Here is a 25,614-nt window from a genome sequence, read left to right as displayed (position 1 = left end):
ATCTAGCATCACAGGTTATTAAACTTTTTAAAAGTTGTATCACAAAAAAGATCAGTAAAGGCTACATCTCTGAATACAGGATGACTTTAAAGCCCTACTTCCACTCCCTATTCTGCCACTCCTCTTGGAAACCCCCTCTCTCCCAAGTATTCCCCTTAAACCTATCCCTGCATTCCTGGAAGCACACAAAGGCCAGCAAGATTTCCATTCCAGAAGGTACAAAAGGGAAAATTTTAACTAAGCAACCTATATCCTGTCTAAAATAGAAAACATCAACTTGCCTGCCTCCCAGCCTGACTTATACTACAGTTTAAACTCTCCAGAGGAAAAAGGAACAGAAAAAGGGCTGTGCACAACAGAGAAAAACGCTTAAGTACTGCATTCTCCACACATCACAGCCAACCCCATAAGCCCAGCACTCCTCCTCCAACCCCACTGACCTGCATACAACCTGTCTGTCCGCACACAATTCCCACCTCCAGGGGAGCAGGCCCTAGCAGCAAGAAAAAGGTAATCTCACCTCACGCTGCAGCAGGACACAGCACAGGGCCCAAGTGTAGGCAGCAGCAGCAGCATTAGCACAGGTGTCCTCAGCTGCAGGCCCCCACCACCTCCCCCAGGTGCCTCAAATGTCCCAGCTCCAGCTGAACTTTAGCACTTCAGTGGCTGCACGTGTTGCCCCCATCTACCTGTTATTTAAAAGGTGAGGAAACCTTTTAAATGTAGTATTTGCTTGGGCTTATAAAACCAGAAGTGCAATGAGCTAACAGACCACGATGAGAAAGCCTCAGTCTGTAAAAGCATTAGCAATAGGGCATGCTTGACAGGGGAGAGTTATTATTGCTGTTCAAGGCATGGGTGGGAGGAGAAAGCTGAAATATCATGACACAGAGATTGGTACAAGCTACTAGAAAGCACCACGTAGCCAGACACCTCCAAAGAAAGAAAAGCCAGCACCTGAACAGCTGAAGACAAAAGAAGGGTGCTGTGACGCAAGGGAAAAGGCCTTTGGTTTGGTGTCACAGGTGGACTGCATCAGGATGACAATCTCATTACTTTTCCAGCTGAAGAGGTTTCACCTTTGGGTGAGGAAAATGCCTTGGCACCTTCTGTTGCCCTACCAGTATTGAGCAGGGCTGCTCTGTGCACTGCCTGGCCACACAAATGGTACCAGGTTCCATTTGTCCCACCTCAACATCAAAGCACATACCCCATTCACTCAGAAAGGCTACACACCAGTACTGGCTTCCACCTCTATCAGAGGAGACTAACTGGAGTCAGAGCTCAAGTAACTTTCTTCATACATCACCGATGTCCTAGGTATGAACCACCTCCCATGTTCCTGTAAGAGACCCCATGCTTTATCCGGAACCTCAGGGAGGACTGCTGCAGCTCCCACCAAAGCCAAGGACACATGTAGTACAGGGTAGGTCAGGAAGAGCTGAAGATCTTGCACAACTTTCTGCAAACCCTAGTAAATAAATGGCACTGAGACTGTAAAAAAGCAGGGTCTGATGTCTGAGGTACCAAGACCCAGCAGTAAAATTTAGGACATTGCTATTGTAGTAACACTACCAGAGGATCCAAATAATGACATCCAAGATGTAAAAGGGATGAGCCTAATTTTGACTTCTGGGAATGGGGTACAGTAGATATTGTTTCTGAAAAAAGGTACAAATACAGGATTCAAGGCACTTGGGCTTAATTTATGGCTTTATTACCTATATCACAAGTGTAATTGGTAAATGCCCGTTATGATTTTAAGAGACTTGTAAATCCTTATTGTAGATACGTATTTTAAGACAAATGTGCTGGAGTCGGTGACGCATGCAGGTATGACGTGTTTCTAAACAGATATTTCATAGCTCAAAGGGCACTTAGTCATTTCTGCTTGTAAGTCCTGTGTCATACAAGAGGTCAGGGTAGATCATAATGGTGTCTTCTGGCCTCAAAACATACGATGCAAAGCAGATTAATAATGCCTAAATAGGTACCAGTAAAGCCAAACTCTTGAAAATAGATAATCATAGACAGTTCAATGTCTATTGTGTTTTGTTCAAGATGGGTGACTCAGTGGAAAAGTTAATTTGTTGTTCGTGAGCTGTCTGGGCTGATTGTAGCATTTCTGTGGGTCATTGTCCCAGCACTTCCTAGGGCACCTCAGTTGCTTCAATACCTTGTACCACACTGACCACTGTTACCATGATTTTAAAAAGAAACTACAAAAAAGACTTCAGCCTACCATTTAAGACTAGCTCCAAAGCATAAAGTCTTGCTTTTAGTCACACATTCCCACCAGGGCAATACTGTTAATAAATCAATCACCAAACCTGCAAGGTCTCTTTCTAGCAATACTATTCACAGAACCCTAGTAGAGAGCAGTGATTCACATCCTTCATAGTCCATGACTAATACTGAAGCACTCAAGTAGATGCTTTATGGGCAAAATTGTCTACTCAATACATATGCCCTTCTAAAGTAGGGACACAGTCAAATCTCAAGTGTGAGACAGCAGACTGTCCTCGGTGCTTTTTCAGACAGGCTTAGATTATCAAAACTGGTATTTAGCTTTTGACAGACATGGCCTTAGGAGTACTGAACACAGTACATCTTCTGTCAAAAATGGGAGCTGCATATGCTGGAAAACCAAACCCACACTTCTGAAAATGTTGATTCCCTGTCAGATCCCCCATCAAGGCGGAATATTGTGGCATTTTATTTTTAATTTATTCAACATCCTCTAAATGCTGTAAATGAAAGATTAGAAGGTTGTAATTTAAATATTCAGTGTCAGTACATAACAAAGAGCCAGATTCCTGCTGAGAATAAATATTTTTCAGCAGCAGTAGTTCAGCCCATGGATTATTTTTTGAGTGTTCATAGAAAGGGGAAGATACTAACAGACATCAGTTTAGTGTTTAGCAAGCAACAGAGTGCCAGGAATTGTCACCAGGTGGACTATTATAATGAGTGAAGAAAGCAGTGTTAGATCTGTCAAGTGGGAAGGGGATGTTTGTAAGCTTTTGCTCTGCAGCAGGCAGCCAACTGGTCCCATTTAGTGCTACCTACTGTGAGACTCTCTGTTCATAAAGCACTTGAGAATTCTTGGCTTGAGAGAAATATCAAGACAAAAACAATTAGCAGCAAAATTGTATTTTCTCAACTGGATCTCCCCTTTTGGAGCAAAATTAATCTAATTCATAGGATTAATCTCTGATGACTCAAAAGATAGAAAGTTGAGAGTAGGATCAAAATCATGCAGTATTTTGAGGGAATTAGTTCTCACCTTTGTCTGTGGGGAGATTGGAGATAGGTAAATAATTTTTGAGCAAAAGAATACTTCTTCATTCTTTCTTCTGGACTTTTTTTTATCCATGTATGTCAAAAGCTAAATACCACTTTTGAAAATCAAGCCTATCGGAAAAAGCACCAAGGACACTCTGCTGTCTCACACTTGAGACTTGACTTTAGAAGGGCATATGGACTATTTTGCTTATAAAGACTGCACTGCACACTATTAAAATTCTCCAGAGTAGTTCTGTAACAAAAAAGTAGTGACCAGAACCACAAGCCAGCAGGCAGAGTCTTGATGCTATTACTGGTCCAGGGTAAAACTTCTTGGAAAGTGGAACTGTCTGTAGAGCATGGAGACATTGGTACCTCTCAATGCACAGGGGTCAGCTGGCAGTCTGAGTTCAGGTCTGAGAGCTGGTCCTCTGCACAGGCATGCCAGCTGTATGACCAGTGAAGAAATAACAGTAGCCAGAATAGAAAAATTAAATGATGGCTCAGAAAGCTAGGAGCCAGACTCTTCAGTCCCTTCTATTAAGAAGCAAGCAAAATCCTTGCTTGTTACTACTAAAGAAGGAAGTCTCCTTTGAACATCTAAAAGCAAAGACTTGGGGAAAGGGCACTGGATACCAACAGTCATTGATTGCACTGCTGGTGTTACATGCTGCATTTGACAGAGTATGCAGGACAGTAATAATCCTGGAAAACTTAGCTAGTGGAATCACATCTGCCCTTATGTTCACCAGGACTACTACCCCTTGTCTTTTCATGTGACTTGACATACCTCCTGTGCCTGTATCAGCACCCCAACTTTTGTCTCCAGCTCCCCAACAGCAGTAGAGCCTGAAATTCACTGACACTTCCAGCCTAATTTGCACCTCTCCTTAAGAAAAAAGCTGCTGAAGACATGGAAGATGCAGAATACCTGGGAGAAAGCAAAGTTCGATGACCAGTGCTAGGCACAGATTATCAAACCTGGTGTTTATTTTGATCTAGTCCAAAAACATTCACTCCTGATGAAAATTTCTATGCATTACTGCTGCATTATTTCTGCAGAATCAACCTGTTAAGACCTCCCTCCCTTTCCAGGGAAAGCAATAATCCAAAATTTAAAGTATTTAGAACAGTGTCTGTGAAACAAAACATCAGGCTACAATGACACTGTAAATTCAAGATGCTAGCGCTCCTGCACCCTGCGGAAACATTTTGCAGCATTGAGTCAAGCTGAGCAGACAAGGGAAAGCAAAGCCAACCTCAGTGTGCTAGAAACTGAAACAACACAAATTCAGGTCAGCTACTATGCGCACAGCTTCTTTCCCAAAAAGAATTAAGAAGGGAAAAGAGTTCCTGGTGATTTAGCAAATTTGAAGAGGCTCACTTCATGATGAGTAAAAGGCTCTCATTCATCAACCTTCCTGAGAGTTTCCAAGATATGCAAACCCCATGAAGATATCATAAAAAAGAACACCCAGGCTTTTTTAGTAGTGGTTTCAGTGGGAGTAGAAACATATTCTTAGACCTGCCTTGAAAAGACAGGACATGTAATCTCAGGTGGCTTGTTCTAGCTATTTACAGAGTAGTTAAAATGGCTTCTTTCTTCTGTACCTTTGGCATGAACAAATCAATAAAATCATAAAACAGACTGAAAGACCAAATGAATGACTGACTGACAAGATAGATTTTGAAAAGACACAAAACCATGTGGAACCATTATGACCAATATGCCAGCTGATAGATGCACACAGTGTACATGCACATGCTGCACAAAAGAGTGTTCAGCAATTGCAGCCAAGCATTTCTAAAGACTGAATCTCCCACAGGATTCAGGAGGTAAGGAAAAATGGCTCCAATCTATACCAAAAATTACATGCACAACACATGCTGTGTTTTTGAGTATGATTTCCTCTTTATATTCCAAAGCTGCTGCCTTACTGACATGGCTTTGTATGTTCAGATCAAAGCAGCAGCTGCCAGAGCTCTGCTATTGTTTGGAGTTATTTACAGAAGGGCAGAGAACAATTATTCTCAAGGTACATGAAGGCTCCAAAACAAACAGGTTGATACCGAGCTGAGCGAATTTGGAAGCCAATTTGCCACGTGTTACATATTATACACCCAGATCAGAAGTGCAAGTCAACATTCTCTCTTTTCTGACTTGAGAAGATCTGTTCACTTTTAAAAAATATATTACTGTTCTATTTTCACAAACAGATCACACTCCCCTCTCATATACCTCTCACGATTCTCTAGTCTTTTCAAGACCCAGTGAAAAAAATGATTGCTCTCTATTTTTAGACATTTAAAATTGACCTTGTCAAAATAGTTTCTTTTTTTATTTTTAGATCTTTCACCTTCAATTTATTATTTAAATATCACATCTTTTTAAACCTCATCCAAGAACACATTTCATTCTTTTGTGCAGAAGACACATTATGATTCTTCTCCTGATAAAACTTGTCTTTGTGCTCCTGATTCAAATTCAGAAGGAATATTGCCTTTTTGCTCCAGTAAGAAGGAGGATCAGATTCCCATTACATGGGTGGCACTAGGCCCTATATATATATACATATATATGACTTTATCTATATATGTATCTCTATATAGAATGAAATGCCAGGACATACAGTTAAAACCAGTAAAATTTTGATCGTACCTATAAAATTGATAATCACATGAACATTCATGTATAACATGAAAATGTCTATGTCACAATTATATAATTTTAAAAAAAAAAGGAAGAATCGACTTCAGTGTCATCTCAAATTCCAAGACAAAAACCTCACCAAAGCTGCAAAGTTTGATGTCAGTGGTGTTTTGCTGACCTCCTGCCACTTGCCAAGGAAAACAACAGGAGCCACAACTCTAGACATTTCACTGAGTGCAATGAAGAAAGCCATCAGAACAGGCATTCAGTCGCAGCTGAAATGACACTTCCCATTGTGTAGGCCAAAGCGAAACTACTCTGGTGTAAAACTCAGCAGACCATTTCACAGGGCAAACAGATGGTACTACTATGGCACAGGGTTAGCATCACCATCTAGCTTTTATTTACAGAATTAATTATTTTTTAGAACACAAGCAAAATTTAGCTTTCATATTTCTTCTTACAGCAACCAAGCCCACTGAAATTCTTACAGGCATAATTCAACTTTCCTTTTGCTATTCTGATACAATTTTTCAAACTTAGGTCAGAACACTAACAAACATGAGAAAACCCCCACGTGTATTTAAACTTATTTTTCTCTATCACATAGAGCCTAATTTATCAAGAGTAAGATCAGTGTTATATAAAGGGAGCATAGTAAAACAAGTACAATCACCATCAAAACACACTTTAAGTATGATAGAAAAACCCAAGCAAGCAAACCTTAGCTTTTGCAGACTCAAACAGTTTAAGTGAAATATCACTTCAGCAGCAGCAAAATGCTAAGTTGAATGCAGTGTTGAAAAGATCTATTAAAAAGTTCCGAGCAGGACCAGAGTATGCCATGTATGTAAGGTAGCTATCTAGTTCTGACATGTAGTAATGAAAGAAGCAAAATATCATCTATGGAGAATATCATAAACCAGGTAATCTGTTACCCAGCCTGCACATATTTCAGCCATCCAGAAGAGTGAGATGTGTAATCATGTGCAAGAGCAATACCATTTATTAATGATAACCTCATTATTCCATCCTAACTATTCTGTCATTTTTATGGAAATTATGACTGAATCTGAAACAGAGTGCATAAATCCTAAACCTATAAAACTGTACATGGTAACCACGTTTACAGCAATCCAGTTATTATTGGTGTAGGAGACTAAGCATTTGTTTCATTTTTGTTTAAGGAGAAGGTCCATCATTTCTCACTGTTTCTGAAGACATAGGCAGTGGTGTAAGAAACAGTTATCTCTTTCAATGTGCTGTTATGGAAACGATCTACAGATGCAGGCAATTCAAAGGAAAAGAGAGGAAACTGCTAGTAACACTTACAAATATTGTAAGATTTTATTATCTATGGATAGAACACTACACACTTATTCTTGTAAATATGTCCATATCTTCCTGCTCATTTAAGTTAATTTTCTTTATTTCAGTTTAAGCTATCATTTTTTTACTAAGTGTGGCATTTTTCATTGAATTGATGATATCTGTATCTAAATAACTACATCTAAAATTACACATATCCCATGGATGTTCATCTCTTTCAAGAAATTAATTGCCACCCATAAAAGGGAAAAAATTTGCTTGCCATGACTCCAGTAAATTGTACCAGCAGGACAATCTGGCCTTTAATATTTTGGAAAACATTGCATCTTACAGCAGTTTATTACTGTAATGTTGTGGGTAATAAACAAGAATTCATTATTCTTTCATATGCACTAAATATGTTTGCAAAAACCTTGGTACTGATGATATTAATGCCATTACTGACATTCATGACTTCAGATCCTAAAGGCTTCTGGCAAGCAGGTGACTATTATTAGCTACACATTACTGGAAAGCTGAAACACAGGTAAATAAATGACTTGCCCAAAGTCTTGCTACTGCAGAGTTATGTAGAGGTTATTATTATCTGGAGACTGTTGTGGTGATGTTGATTTGAGAAGTCTATCAAAGCCTCGATGAGAAATGTCACAGCAATGATCCTGATGATCAGCCAGGAGGTGCAGGTGGCTATGAATTGCCCACTGGAGGAAGCTGACTTAGCTTGCAGCTCCAAACCATTCTCTAGAAGAGCTTAGTCTGACTAAAGAGAGAGTAGTCTCAACAGACTAAATTCTGACTAAATTTAATCATTAGACTAAATGTGAATGCCCATACACTCCCTCTATGCCTTTTATCCTTGTACTCAATTGGATAATAAAATCTTCAGAGCAGCTTCTGTCTCCAAGCTGTTCTGTAAAAATATATGGCTGCTTGGACATGGATAGTATTCTTATCAGCAAGAACTGAAACTAGGATGTTCTGTGTCCAAAAAAGAGGTGCTTAATATCAAAACAGAAGTAGTAATGTCCTTTGCCCTGAGGGCACCAAGAATGTGGGGTTTTTTTCAAAGCCAAGCTAGACTACCTGTCCACTATGTCAACACATTGGTATTTCTCTGGTGTTAGAATAGATATCAGGTAGTAATTGGGTTCTGGATATAAACTGGTTCACCTACTCAAACTGCCTCCTCCTCTTGAAATATGAATATTCTGGTCTCTTTTGCCTGTGAACATACAAAAGCTGGTCACAGGAGAATGCTGTGGAAATGAAGTAGAACTGGGGAGCACTATGTGGGATGCTAGATTCTGTCTCTAGCCACTGTAGAGATCCCAGAAGCTACAGACAGAATTCTCAGTGATTGAAAAAAATAATTTTGAAGTGTGGGCCAACCAAACAGGAACGGAACTGGGACAGTGGACTGGCAGCTAAGGAGATTTAGAAACAACTGTCTCTGTAGAGTAACAGTTCCCACTGAGTTGTACCGTCACAGCACAATGGCACCTTGTGGCCTCTTCACTTACAGTGAAGAGTTTACAGTCCTAAACCAAAATCAAGCAGAACAATATACAACACTGTAATCGCCACCTGATTTTCTGCTGTGAGATTTTCCTCACTCAGTAACAGTAAGAACTGACTCAAACTTCCCTAGTCTTTGATGCTTAGGAAATAGGTATTGGGTTTGTTTCACCTCCGTATTTGTGTAGCCATGGAAACTGTATGCTAGTGAGTTTGACAGTACTTCCGTTACTTTTCTTCAGAAAAAGCTTATCTCGAGATGTGGTTTCAATGCCTTTGGGAAATCTCTTCCTAGATTTTCTCCTCCTCTGCCCTTGCAAGATCCGTCCAAGTTTTACAACGGATGTACTACAGCTTCAGAAGGCCTAATGCTACCTTGAAGCAAACTATCTGGAACTACTGTCACCTGAGGTAGAATGTGAGCAGGGTTTTTTTCAGTACTGATACAGTTATCAGTATTCACAGTTCATGGATATTGTTTTATCCTTAACAGATCAATTTCAAGTATACTTGTAGTCTGAAAAGCAGCTAAGCACTTTCCCTTCAATCAGTATGCAGCCTGCAAATTTACCAAAAGTGCATTCACACACAAACCCTTCTTACACAAGTAGAAGTTGGATCCCTCAATATACTATTAGTGCAGTGAGGTAACACAGTGAGTAAGAACACATGATTTCTCTTTGCTCATACTTCCCTCTCTGCTAGAAAATGTAGAGTAGCACCAGAGCTGAATAGCTGCCACAAAGCTTTCCCTCACTGCCAGAAGTGCTTGGATAATGGTGCTGTGTTAGGACAGGGCTGAAAGCCCATAATGTCACTGCTACTGCTTCCGCATAAAATGACTTCACACTCCGTCCTTCAGTAATTCCATGGGGATAGTAACACCACAACTGTTGCAGTCTTGTAAGGATTAAATCATCAGCATAAGAAGAATACTCCACAGACTAAAATATGCTTAAGAACTCCTAAGAAAGGATTTTTAATTTTGGGCTCAAATCTCATCCCACTATGAAACAGAATCAAATACCCTTTCAGTGCTGTGACCGACAAAGAGATGCCAAAACAAAACAAAAACCTTGCCCAGTTGCAGATGAAGCTACCATTCGCCCATGAAAAAGGGAAGTGGGCCAAAATATTTTACTATACATCCCTCCTTTAGTTTATCATAACTGCAGTTTTGTAAGTATCTATAATTCTAGAAGTATCTCTATGTTCTTCTCTACTCCCAAAGCTCTCAGAGAAGTGATGTTTCTGTTACATTTCTGGCCCAGTTAGAAAAAGTGAAAGCAGAAACCTTATATAAAAACATGTTCATGTCTGGTCACTGAGTCTAAATATGATGCAGATCCTCAGGAGTAAATCTGTGACAAGTTAAAACACACATTTTTGCATTCAAATCAAAGTAAATGAGAGCCTCAGTCTTCTGAAAAATTTATTAGTTTGGGATCATGGTGATCTCATGGGAAAATCTGATCCGTTAAGTACACTGCATGACTCAGAAGCGACTGGCAATAACCCCGTCCACATGAAGACATACCTGTTCCAAGAACTCACATTTACCTCATTCACCTCACAACAGGAAAAAATGATACAGAATATCTCATCATATTTTCAGTTTTGAAAATTTCTCCTTAGTATTTGGTAGTGGATCTCTCAAGGACAAAGGCCAAAGATTTGATTCTTCACAAATGCTTAGCATCTAAAATCCTGTGAAAGTTAACAGGGACTGACTAGTCTCACTACCTCTGCAAATCAGAGCTAAAGCAGAAAAAAACATCTTAATAACCTCCTAATGGACTGCTGAAAATCATAGTTTCAGAAATCAAGACAGAAAGATAGGCTCTTTTCCCCTTAGAACACATAAGTAATTGACATCATTTGAAAGATATAAGAAGATGTGCAAGGAAGAGGAATAGATTTGTATTTTAACTCTGTTGGTTTAATTCACAAAACTCTATTCGTGAACTAGACAAAAGGAACTGTCTAGAAGGGCAAAGCAGAAAAATACCTCTCTCAAAATAAGGAAGAAGTATTTCCTTACAATGCATCAAAGTTTACCTGAAACAGGGAAGTATCTTTTACTTTTCTGTTACCCAGAGCAAGGGAGGTGGCTAGCACCCATTTAGAAGAACACCTTCCCAGAACCCACCCTCTGCACACACACTTCGCAATTTGGTAGAAACATTCTCCAGCCCTTTGGCTCTCTAAAGAAATCTCAGAGCCCAAGTTCCTTTATCCTGTTTTCAAACACTTCCCTTGTCAGTCACTCTTTATGCAGTTGTGAAACACACTGATTTCTCAGGTTTACCCTGACTCAGCTCAAAAAATATCAGTCTGGTTTCATGATAAAAGCAAAGCACAACATCTTTTAGAGATTTTTAGAGTAATTTTTTTTTGTTATAAAATGAACATCAGATGCAATTCTAATATTAGCTTAAAACAGACTGCATCTCTATTAATTACTCCAACTAGGAATTCTTAGACAGGTTTCAGCTGCTTCAGTTGAGGGTTTGGCTTTAAAGTAACATCATGTCTTCCAAGTGCTGCCTTCAGTTTTTACCTCTGTATTCACACATGGCTGCTCCAGTCCATTACAGCCAAGTTTGGGTTAATGTGTTTTCAAGGATCTTACCTGAAATCAAGGCATTTCAGTACTTAACCATGGAAATCCCTTTGGGAATTCATGCCTAACTAGTTAGGAGTAGCTGAATATCAGCTATGCAAATATCACTTACGTTTTTTCCAATAGGTGGGTTAAATATTTTCCCTACCTTCTCAGCTTACCTATGTGTCAGCTGCCCCACATCCACTCTAGGCTGTTCCTACCACCTGGGATTGTCCACATATTCATATGAATTATTAGAAAAGACATCAGTTCTATATATATACTGTGAAACTTCTGATGTGAGGAGCTGTTAAACATTTCTATAGGTATTCCATATGATATATTTTAATAAGGATGCTTATACAAGCACACTTCTCTTATTACTTCAAGCCTGATTTTAGCTTTATCGCTGGGTTTCCTGAACCATACTTTTCAAACCAGATGCAGGTGGCAGAAATAAATGTTTTAAATACAGTACATTATGTGGATTTCAGCCCTGGAAAGGAATGCTGAAGTTAGGATGGTCTGATTTGCTGCAGCTGTCAGAGACACAGAACAGTAGTGCCTGCTACAGCCCCCCAGTCCCCATCCTTGGGCTGTACATAGCATTTAAGCCACAGAGCTTCAGCTCCATAGCATCAGCTGGTTTCATCTGAGATGAAAAGGAGTAACTTAAAGGCAGCAGAGCATGTGGTTGTTTTCTGTGCTGATTAGAAACGGCCTATGGTACAGTTCAAACTTTGAAAAAGTTACTTGCTTCATATAGTGCATAACTGATATGGTAGCCCAGTACTACTGTCAAGAATCTGTTTGCATTCAAGTCCTTTTTCACACAGCTCTGCCAATGAACACAATCTTCCTCTTTATTACTTTCCACAAAGCACCCTGAACATACCCCTCCAACCTTTTCACAGCTGGGAAAACAACAACCCAACAAACACAAAATTATCATATTGCTTTGAAAATACATTTAGGCTGCTCAGCACATGAACTGAGAATAAACTAGAAAAATCTCCAGCTGCACCACGAGATGGTGCTCATCCCCCTCTGTAACAGGCAATGGAGTACCACCAGAGTCAAGAAAAGTTTGTTTGAGCAGGGTACTGATAGCCCCAGCCTAAGCACACACAGACAGTTGGGCTCATAAATGATTGTCTCTATGCAACACTGCTGGATACAGCATTCCCTATAAAATACCGCTGTGCTGCTGGAGGAGTCACCCAGCCAGTGAGAAATTGCAAAAAATACCACTGAGTGAGTCTGCTGAGCTGGAAAACTGAAATCTACCACACTTGTGGCAAAAATCTTGAAGTTTGGATAACCTTTTCAGTTCATTCAGGAAAATAAGCTCCATGAGTACTATGCCCCAAAAAAAAGTTAAAAGTCCTGCATTTTCACATAGTTTTTATGCTGCTCCATCTGCTCTGCTGCATTTTAATATGCTTGAAACAAATCAAAGTGTGACCAATGAGAGAAATATAAACTTTGATTACAATGAGAACTCATCAATTTTATTGGCACTGCTTTCAATGGCAATGATGATTTAGGAAGCAAGTTTCCCTTAATCTAAAATTATCGTAAGTAGCAAAATACCATAATATAATAAACTGGAAGCAACAGAGTTTCACTCTTTCTAGTATAACAAAATATGGAACTAAATGAGGGTAATTTTCCTCCCATTGAAAAAAAAAAAAAAAAAAAAAAGGCAGTGATATTACCCATGCTTGTGGCATCAATATTTTGGCAATTCTAGGACTACAATCAGTATTTTCATGAGAAAGAGCAAGGCTGTGGCAGAATAGACTATGGTAACAATGTAATTAGTGTGTATGTAATTACTGTTACATTATAATGGTAACTAGCAGTGTATAGTTTGGCCAGCTGTGTTGGCCAAAACCTCAGTGGTCATCTACAGATATGCTTCTTCCCTTCCTTTCTTGTATTGAAGTTGAATCAGAGTTGTTACATGATATTTGACACACTAATTGAAATGATGTCAGCATGCAAACGGTTTCTTAAAACACAATTAAACCCTTACCCGAACCTACTCTTGCATTTACTATTAATTATCATAACAACTTCCCTGTTTGTTTTTTGTTTTTTTTTTCTAAGCTTGTTGGTGATTCTCTACTTCAAATTCTTGAGCAAACAAAAATAATAAAATATCCTTGGATGATTAAAATTGTACTTGATGATTTGACCTTCAATTCATGATCAGGCCTGGATACTGTGAAATCCACCAAGAGGAAAAAGCCATTTTTCCATAATGAAGTGTGCATGCATGACTGTTTAATACAGAAACCACTGAAGTGACACAAATCAGAAAGATATTTAACTGGCAAAATTACTTGAGAACTTCTCTCAGGGTTTCTAACTTTTCACACTCAGAATGAAAATGTTCTGCATATTGCATTTTCCACTACCTAGAAAACGGTTTATGATGATATAAAAAATCTTCACCACTAAAGAAACACATCTGTGGTGTCTTGGCCAGGTTCCTTGTGGTATCGAGTCTTCCCATGCATTGCATTCCCTATGCACAAGAGAAGCAAGATGTCAACAACTGTTTCCTTGGCCCTGAAACCTCAAGAATCAGCTTTTCTTGAGAGAAGATAAGCAATTAGAAAAGAAGACATCACTGCCAAAAGGTGTGCTAGGGGCAAGTTTCCAGAGAAGCAGTAAGTCATACAAGCTTGACATACACATCATACACCAGTGTGTACCAGCTTGACCAAGTGAGACTCTCTCTGGGAGAAGAAGGGTTCTTGGTCTCTCTGACTCATTCTGTCCCTGCACAAACAGTAAATATTTCTAAGGTTCTTCTTTCAGAGGCAGACTGCAAACCTGCAGCTCACCTTTCCCCAGCTCATTTCAGAGAGGCCAATGTTCAAGCACAGAAGCACCAAAAGATATTTTTAAAGTAAACTTCTATTTTATTCCTCAACCACCTGTGTGCAACTGCAGTTCTTTGCTCCCTGAGAGAAATTTTCTAGCAGCAGTTCCTTTTGCCAGACAAATCAGCCTTTCAGTGCAAAATACAAGCAGTGTAATGGGTCATGGTGGCAGAAGGACAGTAGCAGTCACTGCTGAAATAGGTGGGTGGTGTAAGAACTCTTAAGTGTGGAAAAAATCTCCCAGCTGTGGAAAGGCAACTTTTCTCTGTCATTATCAATCTTCTCACTATTTATTCATGGAAACAGTATCCAGTATTTAAGTCCTAACGCAGTCATCATTTGATTTTAAGATGGTCAACAGCCTGACACATCTTAACCCTGGAAACCATACATTTAGTACTGCTACATAGCTCTTGATATAACCACTCACACAGCAAGTTTCCTCAAACTGTCTAGGGTAGGAAAAGAAAAATCCATGAAACGGAAAAAGAAATGACCAAATACTCAATGCCTGCACACCATAGACGACACTGTTTCAGTCTACTTTTGGCCCTCTATTTCACTGGAAGGCAGCAAAAGCACTGCCTTTTTCAGTGCTTTAGCATGATGTCCACAAACTTTGAAGGCTACAGTTGCTTCCTGAGTGTACTGTGTCTGGCTAGGAGTTAATTTTCTTCATAGCAGCGTGCATGGTGCTATGTTTTGGATTTGTGAGCAAAACAGTGCTGATAGACAGACGGGCAGAGTGAGTGAGCAGCTGTGTGGTGCTTAGCCACCTCCATGGGTTAAGCCAAAACACTGAGGGAAGTGCAAATGATTACAGCTGACCTGCAAGGAACAGAAACCAATTTATACAGAGAAAATGGCCAAAATAACAGAGAAGTATACAAGTTTTTCTGTCAAAGCCTTTTTCCCCCAGGCATCCTGGCTGAGATCCTGCAAACATTGCAACAGGAAGGGAAGCAAGACATTCTGTTTTCCCAAACTACACATGAGAAAGGAAGTTCACATTATAAAAACTGGTGGATAAGAGAAAAATATTACTGACCAGCAACTAGTTAATTCAATGTATGATTAAAACAAAAACCAGCATCACATGACATCAAAAGTTATCCTACCCACAAACTTCTTCCTAGCTTACTCCAAAGTTCACCCAAAGCATCTTTCTCCTCTGGCAAAAAAAACCCCACCCAAACAAACAAACAAAAAAAACCCCCAAAAAAATCAAAACCAAAACCCACACCCTAACCTTTTCATATTCCATAATCTTTGTTATACCACCCAGAATCCCAATATTTAATTGGAATTTCTAACATTAAGTAATACATATCTAGCTTAGTGACTGACAGGGTGATTGATATGGTTGTTTTGACTCTGCTCCCTTCACAACAGTTCTCATTTTAAGTTATAATACCATGGAAGGAGTCAGAGGCTACAGGAATTGAAAATTCTATGTATAAAAATGTACAGCACAAAGACAATCTTTCAAGAAGTGGTGAGGAGTCAAGAAAAGCTGCTGGGGTGGGAACAATAGCCAGTAAACTGGCATAGCTGTTTTCCAAAAGCGGTTCATTGACTCCCGACAGATGATTGCTGAGTTTCCACGGTTAGTCTCCTTTCCCGTTAGGTCCCACCGCAGCAATTTAGTTAAAAATAACACAGAATGCATTCTGCCAAGCTCTGATTTCAACAGCGCCATCTCTTCAAATGGATGACCTTAGAAGACCTGCTGAAGTGTCTCCCGGAGCACTAGAACTGAAGAGTCAGACTAGAGACTTTCAAATGATGTGACAGTATTAAGCTGAAAGATGAAGGCTAACTGCTGCTAAGAGCTGAGGCTAGCTGAAGTCTAGTAAACATAGACTTGCATTTGTAGTCCAGATTTATGTCCCCTGAAATGTTCTAGGACACAGGGACCTTGTGATATTGCAAACTGCAGTTTAGGATTGCAGAAGTTAATTAATTATGCCAAAACCTTAATCTTCATGTCACTGTCTGGATTAGGAGGATTAAAGTCACTGTGAAAAGCTTGTGCGCATTACAACCAGTGTTCTGCACCCAATAAAGCAAATCACTAGAGCCTCTTTACCGGTCACTCCTTATCCAGTACCTGCTGAGCCTTAAGGTTCACTGATTTGGCCTTAAATTTACTTATAAGGTAGCACCCAACATAGCAAGCGGTGTTTGTGCTGATTGGTGTTTGCTTTTTAACTATTTAAAGTCTCATTAGAGATGCTCTCTCTGGGTTGTACTCAGACAAAATTAATTACATATAAAATACTCACTTCCTCCTAGATCCTAAAGCATGAGTTTCCAGTTTCGTACCAATGTTCTTTGAATAAAAGAACAAAGTGGATATTCTGGCAATTACAGAATCTAATCTACAGAAGACATATTTTCTAGAGGGCACTGAAGCAGAGCAGCTTCTTGTATATGCTTCATCTCTTGCCTCTCGCCTAGATGGAGGATGTCCATGTGGAAGCCAGTCCCAAAGGGTCTTGTCCTCCATTGCAACTGGTAACTGCATGGACTGTCATTACCTTTTGATAACAAGCTCAGAAGCACTATTTTACTTTGTAGGGGTACCAAACAACCTCTGATTTGAGATCTTAAGTCAAGAGGTTTTTTCCCACTGGGAACTTGGAGTGGACTTGAATCAAGCAAGTCTGAGACAAAATACTTCACTTTGTAGTAGCTGCCACAGGGAAAAGGAATTTATTGGGTTATGTGATAAAGCTCTTGTGTGATCTGCACACCCACAGGTTATGTGATCTGAATGCCCACAAAGGAGCTCAGAGAGACAGCAGCAGGAAGAGGAGCCCAAATAATGTCTTCCTGAGTTACATCCAGGCCCATCACAGGGGCCATCAGCCCCTCAGAGGCCCATCTGCACAAGCCCAGAGGAACACAGGGGCACAGTGGCAGGTGGAAACAGAAATCAAGGACCCCTGGGGAATGAACACCTTGTCCGGGCCTCTCCCAGGGCTGTCCCAGCAAAGCCATAAGCCTCAAGTGTCCAAGCATGGTTACTGGTCAGTATGCTTACCTGGCTAGGTCCTGTGCCTGATCAGTGCTGTCTGTCCCGCTGTCTTCATATTAAACTCCTTTTTAACTATTCTATGGGTCTCTATCCTGTGTGCATGAGGGCGTACAAGGGTGTGAGTGCAGCAACTAGAGTCAGACCATGGGTCAGAGGGCCTGTATGTTCATGCTGCCAGAGACTGGAATGAGAGCAGATCTGCAAGTGTGTGATCACTAGCAAGGTGCCTGCCAGGAATACATCCTCAACCTCACTACAGGGAACAGGGAGTGGGAGTAGCCTCACCTCTCTCAGGCTGTTGGATCCAGCACGGTATGTTTCACTCTAACAGAATTCTTAGTTTGATATCTGACAAAATACATGGGAGGACTGCTGTTTCATCACCTGACAGAAGGAAAAATCTTCCAAAGACGGGTTTGTTCCCTTCCCTTCTGCACTGCAGTGCAGCAGCAGCATGAGGCCAGACCGGGACCCAGAGTCTGAGTCTGCTCACAGGTGAGATCGGTCTCAGCTAGGCTGTACAGATGCTACAGACACCAGCTTTGCTTTCACCATTACAATATGACATACTAATGACTCATCACTTTTTAGACTGCATAAGCATTCATTTCTTCGTGATTATGTTTAAATGGAGTCAGGAGATACTAGAGTCACAAATATGATGTGTATGTTTAATCATACCTCTTCACTTTCCAAATAATGTTTTCATGTTAGAGTACTATTAAGTTTTTATTAAAATGACAGCAACATCACTAGGAATCAGATAAGTGCACTTGGTTTTACAACATTTTGATTAGATTAGAGTTAGCATGGCTTCCTATTTACTTATGAAGATATGGAAAAAGAAAACTTTAAGCCTCTCCCAGAGAGTTACACATCATAGGTTTGTATTTTATGCTGTGGCAGTGGCACTTACTAAAATGAAACATTAATGTTGCATTGAATTAAGGCACTGAATACAGTAAGCATGGCAACTGAGAAGGGAGAACCAATCTCATATTCTAGCTGTCTTCTATCATCCAAATTTAACTGGATCTCAAACAACATGCTAACTGTAGAGCCTCATAGAGACACAGGATCAACTAGCAGTGATGAGCCTGTGATTTTTCATCCTCTTCTATATGTGCTTTTAGCAACAGGTAAGAGAAGAGGATCAGGATTTGCTGAGGCTTCACAAGTGACATGAAAATAGGTAACAGATTGTCTGGTATGCTTTAGTGAGAAGAAAAGAGTTCATTATGAAACAGTAAGTGATAAGACATAAGTATTCACATGTCTCAAAGGCAGCTACTTTTGGAAGATCAAACTTCCCGTGAAGGTAGTATCAAACTATGTGACTGCTGACACACCACGTAAAAGGTTTGGGAAAAGAAGAGAGAACTAGGCCAAGAAAAATAATACAAGCAGTATCCTAGAAAGAACACAAAATGAAGACACCTCCAAAAGCTAGTAGATCTGTAGCACAAACAGCCCTGTTCTCCACACTTAATATTGGGTAGAATGCTGAAAACTATCCCCATCTGGAATGATATGAAGTGAGGTAACTGAAAAGGGAATATAAAAATTAAGGACTGGATGCCTTTGAAAAAATGAAGAAAAATCAGAGCGCCAGATTTTATGACACAAACTATAAAACTATCACAACAACTTTAATTTTCTTTAAAGTGAACTACGTATTTTAAGAAACAGTTTAAAGGGGAAGGATCAAAGAGCTACTCTTCTTTAGGAAATGCTATTTAAAAACCCAAAATATATCTATGCAAAAATATAAGGGTATTTATACTTATTTTCCTCATAAATCCAGCCAACAAAATTGCGTTATGTGTTATGTCTGCTTTATGTTGATGAATCATTCAGTGCACCTTCATGCAGTTATTTTGGGATCTTGCTTTTGGTTGTGCTGATTTTACACTCTGAGGAAAAGAGAGTTACTACCCAGTTACACCTTTGTAAGCAGCAGCACTGTTAGGTCCTTCTAAATTCAAACTGTCAGTGCAGAAACAGGTAAGAACAGTTTAGGTATCTTCAAGAGTGAAAGGAGAGGATGAGTATTAAAATAAATACAGAGAAAGTAAAATACGTTCCTATTCTAGGAAATTATGTCAATCTTCCATTTCAGAACTATGAGATACGACAGTGATGAGAAACAGCGATAATGTACAGAAGAAATAGAAGACAGTATTTTGCATCAGATATATGACAACTCAAAAACATGCAAGCAAAAAGCCCTCAATTCTTAAATGAAAATTAAGAGCAAGTATATAGAAAATGAAATGCTTACCTGGGAAAATATACTAGACTCTCTCAAACAGCATGAGCTTCAGTGCTTGCTGCAGTAGGCTCTTTAACCTACACATTACACAAGACCCCAAAAGTACAGCTCTGTTTACCTTTAAAGCCATGCACCAGGTCCCTTCTATTCAGTTAGCAATGGTGACTGCTTGACCTGAAACCCTTCAACTGATTGGGAATCCCATTTGTCAAGTTACTTTAAAACACTTCTGACCATTCCAACAGACTCTGGCAGACCCATCTGTATGTGGATAACTCCCTCTGCACAGTAAAGTGATATTTTGTCTGCTCCTGCCTAACCATATTTTATTCATGCAAGAGTATATAGGTTTTCATCAATCAGTTCTCAGCAGATTCTCTTCTAGAAAGCAAGACAGATGACCAGAGTCATTGCAACAGGCAGCAACAAAACAAGGTGTTGGAGGGTTGTTAATTTTCAGTGAAGTATCATACAAAATAAATTAGGAAAATCAAAAGTGTTTAAAATAAATAAATAAATACGAACCTTCAGAGGAAGGCTGTATTTAAAAATGCAACAGGCTCAATTATTAAAAATGCATGGAAACAAAATGAATCAAGGTACTTTGATGCCTATGGGGTAACTAACAAAAGCATTGGATTCAGACTGTCTTCCCACTGCTCTGATTATAGGATTCTCTTTCCCCTCTTTTTCTTTTTTGAATGTTTCTCCCAATTACTGCTAGATTTTGATTTGCATGAAAAACAGACCATTACTCCTTGCTACTTAAGATGATTTCCTACCTGAAGATAGTCATCCATAGCTAAGCTTTTAACAGCCAGCTGTCATTAAAAGTTGAAGATGGTAACACCACCAGATTGTTGTCCTGTACCAGAGAAAATTATATGGATGCTCAGATGATACACATCAACAAGAACTATGGCACAAGTGTTTAGATAGAGTTACAGGGGCCTAAGCAACAAGAGCATATGAACTCTTACAAAGAAAAATATCCTATTTTTATGCAAATGTCCTCAGCACTGCTGGGTAAAAACTGTCAATCTCAGCTAACAGAGACTCAAGACACTTCTTCCTATTACCCACTCTATCTTGAAAGAAAAACAGTGTTAAAACTTCGAAGAGCAAAAGGAATTCAACAACAGGTTCAAGCTTTGAGTCATACAGGACTAATCCCACATAGCCCTGCAAAAGGGCTGAAGAAGGCTGGAGTTCTTGATGTTGTGAACTCACAATCAAGCTTCTACAGCATATCAGGGCTCACAGCTGGAATAATCACACATCGACCAATGCTTTGGCTTGTCCCTGGCTACAAGCTCCCAGGGACCACTTCCCAAGGACAAGAAACTCATTGCTTCCACTTCCCTGCAAAGTAGGATCTCAATCAGCTGGCAGTGACCAAGAGGGAAAGCTGATCTATTATCTGCTTGTGTGTGTTTTGTTGTTTGTTTGGTTTTTTTTTTTTTTTTCTATTTGCAGACACAGAGCACCTCTTAAATTTTTCAAATATTGTACATGGGGAAAAATCTCAAACTGCTCTCTGCTAAGACTACAAACCTACTCTTAGTACAAAACTATGGCAAAGCTGTTAAGAAACTGCTTTACAGTAAGATTCTCTTGGTGCTCTCCATTTAGCTCTGCCACCTGAAAGCCCTATGTTTGCTTTTGGGGCTACAACACACTTCTTTCCACCTGCCTGCTAGCTTGGATATGGCTCACTGGTGAGCAAAAAGACCTCTGCCTCTAGAAAACATATAGGACCATCCTCACCTTTTAATCCCTTATAGCATTTCCAAAGTGGTGTTTATCCTTCCATACATCTTTCCATATAAAATCTAACACAGAGGATCTGCCAGTTCAGGAATCTGGTTTCAAGTAAGATAAGCCTCAAAGCACACCTGAGAGTTAAACAGCTCCATTCTTTGGGAAGTGCTTTTTACTTTTGAGTCTTACATCAACTTCAACCAGCTCTTTGAACTAGAACAGAAAAGATTTTGTTTCCTCAATCAGTCTAGAATTGGACATGATCTTTCACTATTATTTTTCAGAGATTTTATAAGCCTTCTTCCCTACTTTTACAGACTGAAAGGGATCTTCAGTAACCCAAAGATTCAACTGGAATTTACTATAGAAACCCAGGAGTGGTAAACACTATATAAAAACTTATCACAGAACTCCGATAATATACTCAAAAGCTAAGATCTTTTTTCCTTCTTCTATACCCAAATAAAAATGACTTTGAATAAATACCAGGTTAAGTCGTCACCATTCTGAAATAAAGTGAGAGTTTGAGGTGGGTTTGTTTTGTTTTGTTTTGTTTTTTGAATATGCATGCCTTTTTTTTTGTAGTGGAGAAGTGCATACAGTACCTGTTGTTATTCTTATGTGGTTCTTTAAAAGTTTTCATAAAGACAACAGGTTACCAGTGAAATATATTATCAGCTCATCAGGTTCCTCAGGTGCTCTTCTGCAAAGCTATGAAATAACATTTCATCTCCTCCTTGGAGAAACCTAACACAAAATTTTCACATACAATCACCATAAGGTCTTCCCTCCTCCCCCCAGCTTCATATCCCACCCAACCCTTCAATTTCAGATGATTTTTTTTTTAAAGAAAAGAAGAAAAAAAAGGAAAGAAAAGAAAAACAGCTTATAAAACAGCAAAGAAAATAAAGTTATTTTAATATATATAGAAAGAGAACAAAATGAAACTTGAGGGAAAACTTACTGGCGTTACAGTTTATCCTGATACAGTCTAGATGGGGAAAAATAAATGAAAGATGAAATTGCATCCTTCAAGGTAACAGCTGCAGACATCCAAAAACAATCAGTCCACCCTTCCGGGGACAGACACACGCAAAGATATGTGGCCATTTTATACTTATATAGAGTCTGTACAAGTTCAGGAGTGGCTTTATATGTACAGTATATTCTACATAAGTATCTGTTACATAAATATATATATATACTCATACATATATATATACACATATGTATAGAGAGATATACTAATATACATATATATCCACATGTTGACACAGAAAGCTATTTTCTTTTTATAGAAGCCTGTGCATCTAAGAGTATCTTCTACTCCAGACCATGAACTGATGTGAATTACAATGAAAAATTTATAATTAAGGCACAAAAAATCTCCCTCAAGATGCAAGTCATACTCCAGTGTCATTTTGCTTTTTAAAGACCTTTACCAATTTCTCTAAGAAGCTTGAAGCTCAAAGTCAACCTTTACACTTGGTTTCTTTTGAATTAATTCATATTGTTATTGCATAAATACACCATCTGTCCAAAACAGAATACCTGTAAAATCAGCCTATGAGATTCATTGGCGCAATATTTAACCCTTTCCAGCTCTCCCAAAGACAGACCCTCTTCTTAGTCCCCCAATGCTAGCCCAGAATACTTTTTAGTATGTGCACAGACACATTTGACACTGTCCATTCAGGTGAGGAAAGGGTTAATATACTGCCCGGTTGTGTCCTATCATAAAATGGCCACTTGCAAACAGCTAACCGCACGAACGCCCAGCCCAGATTTCAGCTAGTTCTGGAGGTTGGGAATACTTTTTTTTTTTTTTTTTTGCTTGGAATGGGGAAGGGGGATTTCTTTCAAAGGTCCCCAGCCCTGCCAGTTCCTCAGAGCCCAATCTCATCTTGCTGTCTGAACACTAAGATTGAATGAGACGCTCCTAACGTTCAGGAAGAAGACGAAATGGGCAGTGAAGTGGCAGACCTGGGAACATTTGCTGGCCCTGCTTCATTTAGAGGTTATAGGCAAGGGAGGGACAAAGAGGGGTACATGGAAAGAAAAGAGTTATGTTTGTGGAATCTAATAAATGGTAATTGAGAAGTCTGCACGAAGAAAACAAGTTGAGGTAAGACAGCTGATCTAGAGGGCTTCTGAGCATTGCTTCTCTCATTTAACACATTAATGCTCAGCATATCTAAGGATATGACCCAAAAGAGGATCCTTCATTTATAAATGTCTACTTACAGGTGAACATCCATTACTGTCATGTCTGACATGGGCAAGAACTGTCATACCACTGCTACTATGTATCTTGGGCCATGTTGACCTTCTCTCAGGAAATCAAGGCTAGGAATAATAGCACCATTCTACTGGACATGCTGACTGGACAACTAAAGCTTTGACCAACAGGGATAGTTGTATTTATTAGAGAGATATGGCCCAGCAAGAGAGATTATACAGAATGGCAGAGAAATATAATGCAGTTTGCTGCTTAACTGGACCAATTTTATGTTTACTCAGACAGATGTAGGAAAATTATTTCAGCTGCTGAAACTAAATGCAGTTCTTGAAAAATGAAAGAGGGGAAAGAATAAGAGTCTATAAATAAAGAGCCGTAATGAGCAAGGACACACCAATCAGGAGCAGCATAGCCAGAGAGAGTCTGTTTTCAAGCAGAACTTCTCTTGAGAAAATCTGGGTTTGGTTTTGTGCGATTAGGTTTGTCATGTGTCGTCAACCGCAACAGAAAAGTGGGAGCAAACAGCCCTGGAGCAATTGGTACGATCACCATACAGTGGTGGCTATATCCCTTCTAGGAGTTAGGTAGAGTAAGGGAAGCTCTGAAGTACATGCTGGCAAACTTCCCTCTGTGGCCTGATGGATAGGGAGAGCAAGAGTGAGAGAGACTCCCAAGTCTCACTGCAAGCAAGTGAGATCAAGAGAACTGTTACAGCTGGAACAACAGGGAATTTCTTATGGGCTAAACAGTAAGTGTGCTGGAAAGGGAAACATGGCTGGTCCTCAGCAACATTCAGCAAAGTTAGAAACTAAAACCACATGTTACTGATGTTTACAGAGAAGTTTTGCATTTTAAAATTTTTTGCAGAGATACCAATCTAACTACATGTCCCAGGGCTTACCCTCAGGCTGTCACTGACTGCTCCAGGTGAAGGAATTGATGTTTCAAACTGAAAACCAGTGTAGCCCTTATCCTGGCTGCTAGATTCCTATTTCAAAGGACAATGAGAGACTGGGCCACTGAAGGCATTGCTCTGACAACTACCATGGTGCTATTAGATCTCCAGACTCTTTGAGCACAAAGGCAATACTATGCAATGGGGTCCCAGGCAGAAACACCCAAGCATACTCCAGAAGAACCAGCTACCAAACCAGACTTAGTCCATCTGGGTCAGTGGAGATCCCACATGGCAGCTAAGCAAGTGCATCTGCCTGCACTGCTACACCAGCACCACCATAGTCTCCACACTACCTTCAAAGAACAAGCACAGGGTTTTTGTTCATTTCCTTAATTGTGAGCCTTGCCCAAACCAACCAAAAAAAAAAAAAAAAAATTCCATCTTTAATTCATGAAGCTGTTTTCTCCCTCTTACATCAGTTTTTAGAAAGGAAGAAAATACCTGTTTTCTTCTAAACTAGTACAACACTACAAATCCAAAGCAGAGGATTACTGCCACTTTTCCTGGCAGTAAGGTGCAGGTTTAGTCTGGCCTTTGTGCTCAGAACAGCAACAGCTGGGGAATTCAGGAATTTTAAAAAAAAAATGCTTGGGATTCCCTCCTGCACAGTCCCAGGGCAATAAGACTTCTGGTAATTGTCATCTGGGGCTCTCAGACCCATCTTCTACTGATGAGATTTGCTTTATTTAGGTATGGATGCATTTCTGACTCACAAGAGGTTTTCCCTTGCATTAGGTTTTGAAGATAAGTATGCCTAGTTCAGCAACTGGATGAGCAATGTGAAGGACAGCAGTAAAGTGAAAACACAGTCTCTAACTGCATGGGGAGCAGGATGAGCTGGGAAGACCTTCTACAGTTACTTTCTTTCATTATTATTCCTAATGTAAACCAGAAGCTGCTTCCTTACTTCTGAGATGGAAGGTTTTCCAGAGTACCTCACCTGAAAAATGGGACAAAGACCCTCTCCTTGCAAAACATTAAACAGCTCCACTGCAATTAAGTAATGCTAGGGATTCATTGCTTGAATGGAGATATATTTAGTAACAGACAGAAGACTCTAAGAATT

The 25,614-nt window shown here is 39.6% G+C and overlaps 1 protein-coding gene across 1 annotated transcript in view; it reads right to left on the bottom strand.

Annotated features, from left to right (window-relative positions):
- The window catches only part of NRXN3 (neurexin 3), a 1,027,951-nt gene that overhangs the window by 633,493 nt on the left and 368,844 nt on the right, over window positions 1-25,614 (bottom strand). The window contains exon 12 of the mRNA XM_074910039.1: window positions 22,316-22,342. Within this exon, the coding sequence (XP_074766140.1) occupies window positions 22,316-22,342 (27 nt within the window). The remainder of the gene's footprint in view (window positions 1-22,315; window positions 22,343-25,614) is intronic.

This window comes from Athene noctua, chromosome 6 (genome assembly GCF_965140245.1).
Source record: "Athene noctua chromosome 6, bAthNoc1.hap1.1, whole genome shotgun sequence".
Classification (NCBI taxonomy): domain Eukaryota; kingdom Metazoa; phylum Chordata; class Aves; order Strigiformes; family Strigidae; genus Athene; species Athene noctua.
The sequence above is the reverse complement of the archived record's forward strand: the minus strand, read 5'-3'. Positions and strand labels throughout refer to the sequence as shown.